Source organism: Alligator sinensis, unplaced genomic scaffold, assembly GCF_000455745.1.
Source record: "Alligator sinensis unplaced genomic scaffold, ASM45574v1 scaffold838_1, whole genome shotgun sequence".
Classification (NCBI taxonomy): Eukaryota; Metazoa; Chordata; order Crocodylia; family Alligatoridae; genus Alligator; species Alligator sinensis.
The window spans coordinates 48,870-54,175 of record NW_005842996.1 but is presented as its reverse complement, the minus strand read 5'-3'; the positions used below and the strand labels follow the sequence as shown (position 1 = coordinate 54,175).

At 53.9% G+C, this 5,306-nt stretch overlaps 1 gene segment (V, D, J or C); it reads right to left on the bottom strand.

Annotated features, from left to right (window-relative positions):
• Positions 1-1,101: 1,101 nt before the first annotated feature.
• Positions 1,102-5,306, bottom strand: LOC106723023. The segment is given in 5 exon segments: positions 1,102-1,253; positions 1,779-1,831; positions 1,913-2,011; positions 3,765-4,100; positions 5,229-5,306. Coding segments are annotated over 5 exon segments (579 nt in total).

Genomic DNA, 5,306 nt, shown 5'->3' with positions numbered 1-5,306 from the left:
TCTTCCGGTGTCCTGTGTAGCCCTAAACCCGCCCCTCCCTGAGGGTGCTGATGTTTTTCACACTGACCAGCTGGCATCAGCCGAGCTCTGAGGATACTGGGTTTTGGCTGGAACTTAACAATGAAGTCACAAAGGCTTTAAAAGGGGGCACTAATTTAGTGGTGAGAGACATCTTCTGGTCGCTGAATCAAGTTATGGCCCTCCCGAGTTATCTTGAGGTAGGTGTAAGTGACTTACCTGAAATCTAGTCAGCAACTCGGATGGAAGTGCTCTAGTTGCATATGAAAAGGTTAACCAGCCTGTACGGTTTGGCTCAACATTGGTTTTCTTTCTATATGCTGCTGTTTTGTATCCCTTCCTTACCCTATCTCTCTTTGATCGATAAACCTATGTGTTTTAGCATGCCTTGCTGTGTGTGTTTAAGAGGGAAGGGACCAGCCTTGTTAGCTCACGTTGCTAGGCTGGCTAAGGCAGGCTGGCCTTTTTACTTTCCTCCTGTACTGGAGGCTGCTTGTGAAAGCTTCAGGCTAATAGAAGCACCTGAAAATCCCACAGTGGATTAAGTGACTCCCAAGGTCTATAGGGTCTGTGAACTCCGGGCAGCGCAGAGCTCTAACAAAGACCCGAGTCTGGGTGGTGGCAGCGGTTACCCCAGGCTTGTGACTGGGCTCCAGGAGGGGGGCTGGCTGGACACAGGCACCCCAGGGGAGACATTTGGATCATGGGTTTTGGTCGGGCACAGTGTGGTGGACATCTCAGCGTAGGAGTACCCCCTACTGGCCTGCCAAATGCTGTCTGTGGGGAGACATTGCAGCGCCTGTGTGTGCAGGGCCCAGGCCTGGGGGACCTGGGACAGGGGGGCAGGATGGCAGGAGCCCACATAGGGCATGCTTGCTCCCTGCTAGGCCTCACTGGCAGCCAGTGTGGGGCTGACTTCCTGCCCAAAAGCTGCCTGTTACTTGTTGCCTAATAAAAAACATGTCTCTGTCCCCTGTACTGTTTCCCTCTTGATAATTTTTGGTTCTTGCCACTGAAACTCATGGTCTGAGATGTGATCTCCTGTGTCTGATGGCCAGCCTCCCTCTCACCCTCCTCCCTTCACATGCTCACACACTGGACAGCTGCTTGGCATCACATGTCTCTTCCTCTTGCACATGCGTGTCCCCACACCTTTTATTTTAAGGATGAACATGTGAACGCATCAGTCATGCTGGAGCTTTTCTGCCGCCATGGCTCACAGCTGCATATTCTGTCTGCAACACACAAGAGGAGAGATCTCGCATCAGTTGTGGGTAGCACAGCCCAGAGACCCCAGCTGAGGTCAGCGCACCACAGTGCTTGGTGATGTATGAGCACTGGATAAGGGATTGCCTTGATAAGTCAAGACACCACAAGTGGAAAGAGAAACTGAGGCCCAGAGAGGGGCCAGGACTTGGGCACAGTCTCTCAGCTGCTCATACCCAGAGCCAGAAAGGGGACTCAGGTGTCCTGCCCTGACTGCTCAGGTTGATGTGTCCCATCAGATCACACGACCCCATCCATTCCCCTGCTTCCTGGGACTTCTTTCAGAGTCAGAAATGCCCTGGCCTGGGTTTCCTTTTGCAATACCCCACACATGGTGCCATGTCCTCCCACGGACATGCAGCTGCCGCATGTACTCAGTGATTACTGCAGCAACTCCACTGAGTTCCCTTACAGCTGACCTGGAGGTACCAGGCCAAGATGAGCCCAGACCCTAGTTCTAAGTATTGTTGTGACACAGCTGGAGAAGCAGTTACCTCTGGGCTCTGGTGCGGGTGCATGTGACTCCCTGGAGCTGCCACTCTACCTGCTGGAGGAAGCAGAGCAGGAGCCATTAGCAGGTAAGGGATGGGGCCAGGGGCTTGACCCTAGAGCAGGTTGTGGCCCTTACCTGTGGGGGGGCACTTGGCGGAGAGCAGGATCAGGCCCTGGATCAGCAGGAGGAGGCATACACAGGGCAGCCCCACCCAACGTGCAACCCAGCAGGGCCCTGCGGGGAGAGGAGATGCTGAGAAGAAGGCTTAGAGCAGGGTGGGCAAAATACAGCCTGGGGGCTGGATCCAGCCTTCCAGGCCATTTTATCCAGCCTGCTGAGCCCCTAAAAAATTTAGAAAATTAATATTTATTTGCTCCTGGCTGCCTGTCAAAGATGACAGGAGCCAGGGGCTCTGGTCCCCAGCTGAAGCCAGTGGCAGGACCCAGCAGCAAGGCCCACCCAGACCCTGTCCATCCCTCAAACAAAAGCCCCTCCCTAGCAGGGGCTTCTGGCCTGGGACCGCGGGGCTGTTCCTGCTTCCCTGCACCGGAGAGGGAAATGCGGCCCTTGACAGCTTGCCAAAACTCAGTAAGTTGCCCTCCACCCAAAATAATTGCCGGCCCCTGGCTTAGAGCCTGCAGCTTGAAGAGGACAAGGAGCCCATTTCCAGAGGCTGTTGTGAGCAGTGGGGGTGATGCCCAGGGACAGGCCTCACCTACCCTCTGATGCAGTGCCCATGCCCTTGGCCACCGGACAGCTGATGTTTCTCTTGGTTCCCTCCTCTCTGGTGATGCAGGTACAGCACGTCCCCGTGTCCCACCTCTCTCTGGGGACTGTCGTCAGGCTCCATGTGCCTTCTCCATCCAGGGCTCCTGTGTCTGTTTGCCCTGAAAACCCCTCCCCGAGGTCCCAGACGGCTGCCCCCCAACCCCGAGCATGCGGGGACAGCAGGCAGAGCAGGGGGACGGGGTCTGGGCTTTCAGCCTCCTCTGGTGGGGAAGGCACCAGGATGGTAACGCTGGGCTGGGGGGCATCTGCACAATAGCGGGAACATCAGGACCAGAGGCCGGAGGGACATGGGCTATTCCCTACAGGGCATCTCATGTCTACCCAGGCCCTGCAAGAGAGCTGAGATGCCCGGGGCTTTGTCTACCCCAGTCTAAACACCAAACCCCTGACGAGACATGGACCCAGGTATTTTTACCAGGGGTTTTTGTCTCAGTGCCAGCAGCGGTTGCCTGGGTCACAGGTCACAGAGGGAGACCTGGTCTGGTGGAAAGAACGTGAGCTGGGGAGATAGAGAAACCCCCTAGCCATGACCTTCCTCAATGCCCCTGGAGAGCTATTGGCCACTCTTTTCTGTGCCTCCATTTCCACAACTGCTGTGAGAGCTGGGAAGGAGCACCGCAGCACAGGAGCTGTCAGTCGATATCTCCCCACTGGATTTCTTCCCGTCTGCCTGAGGGCCAGCTCCGGGGCCCAGCCCACATGGTTTTTGCACCCCTCCCTCCCTCCCTTTCCTTTGGGTCTCTGAACGGGGTGTCGGGGGAATCCACAGCCAGGGACACGGGGGTGCTCGCTCCCTACCACACCATGGATAGAGGGGGGAACTGCCTGGTGCATCCTGAACCATGACATGAGCCTTCACATGAGACCCTCCATGGGCTGGAGAGGGAGCCTGAGGGGCAGGAGCTCTGGGGGGGATTTCTCCCTGGTGTCCAGGACCCAGCTCCCTGTGCTGGGGTCTGTCCAGTTTGAAAATCCCAGCTGTGTCTTTGGGCTCCCAAATGGGAGCTGCTGGGAGCTGAGATGGTTGAAATCCTGGGTTCATTGAGTGAAAATCAGAGCCCAGGTCTTATGCTCCAACCCCCTGCCCTGGGCACTGCCTGGCCCCTGCTATCCCTGAGCTCACTCCCAGCCTGGAGCTGATGCTGGGGTAGAGCTGTCCAAAAGGGGGCTGACAATTTCTGACTTGTTGGAAACTCACCGGAGACGATCAGCCTGGTCCCGTTCCCAAAGCTCGTGTATAATGAGACATCAAGGGCACAATAATAGAGCCCAGAATCCTCCTCCTGTAGCTGGTTGATGATTAGAGAGAACATTTTCCCCGTGCTGCTCACTTTACTCGAGTATCTTCCTTTTGGTTCTACAAAATTACCAATGTGGGCAACCCATTGCAGACTGCCATCCTGATGCTCTTTATACCAGGATACACGCTGTTGTTGGAACAGAACAGTGCAGTTCAGCTCTGCAGCCTGTCCCGGGGTCGTCCGGATCTCTGCTGGGCTTTGCTGCAGCCACAGCCCCTCTTGGGAAGCTGCCACTGCAGAGGAAAGTGCAGTGTTTGTATGGGGGGAAACCAGTGCAGTCAGCTCCCCCTCTGCAACATCCCGGTGTATTTACAGCTTGCACTAAAGTGACACAATCGAATGAACCATGTATTTTGGGGCTAGTGGGGAAAGCACACAAGACAATGACCTACTCGACTCATGTGAACAGAAGTAAAACGGAACATGATATTGGATGAGACATAAAGAACAATAAAATGCAGCAATATCCAGTAGTAAATGAAGAAGCGGGGACTCTATTTAATTGTGACCCTTATTCTCCGTACATGGAGCACCAATGCTCCCCAGCTGCGAGTTGTCAGAGAGGACCCAAATTGATTTTTTCTTCCTGAGCCCAGCACTTAGCATTTTCCCCCAGTGCAGGGATCTGCTTTCTCAAGAACAAACACAACCACGAATCTCTCCAAGATGTATCACATCACCCCTTGCCTGCTGCTGAAACAGCCCTCATACAAGCCCCAAAAGCCTTTGGAGCTCCTTTCAGTTCTCTATTTCAGTACAATTTCTGTGTCCCGGAGGGAAATGACAAATGAAAACTCCAACAGGTTGGGCTGAAAATTGTCCCCGTTCCAGCATCCAGGGCAACATCATCACACCCAGCTTGGACCAGACACAGACAAAGATCATTTGCTGCGCACATGGCATGAAAGCATCCACCTACATTTCCACCCTACCGCTCCTGCAGAGATATGGGATGTTTCCCTCTGGCTTACCTGAAATCACCACTATAAGAATTAAAGTACCTCTTGTTTTCAACATTTTCTTTGAGGCTTTTCCTACCTTTGCTTCTTGAGATTCCAGCTGCAAACAACCTTCTCCAAATACAGGTGACATCCCAGGCAGTTGTTATAAAGTACAAGAAGATAAAGTAGATGCTAAAAAGAGCTCTGTTCTTTGGCAGTCACAGTCTACACTGTTCCCCAAGGGGCTTTTTAACACAAATATCATTGTATTACATCCCTCAGGGACCAAATTGTGTAACTCTCCCATCTCTGTCTCTCCGGTGCAGCCCAGCCGGGTGTTTTCGTCCTAGCAGGACATCCCTGTGCACAAGGGAATTGTTCTTATGTGGGGAGAAAAGACCAAGGAGCTGAAAGACTTACCCTGCAGGGCGAGGAGCAGGATCCTAGCCCAGGGGCAGGACATGGTGTGGTTTCTTCAGCGCTGGGAGGATGCTGTGA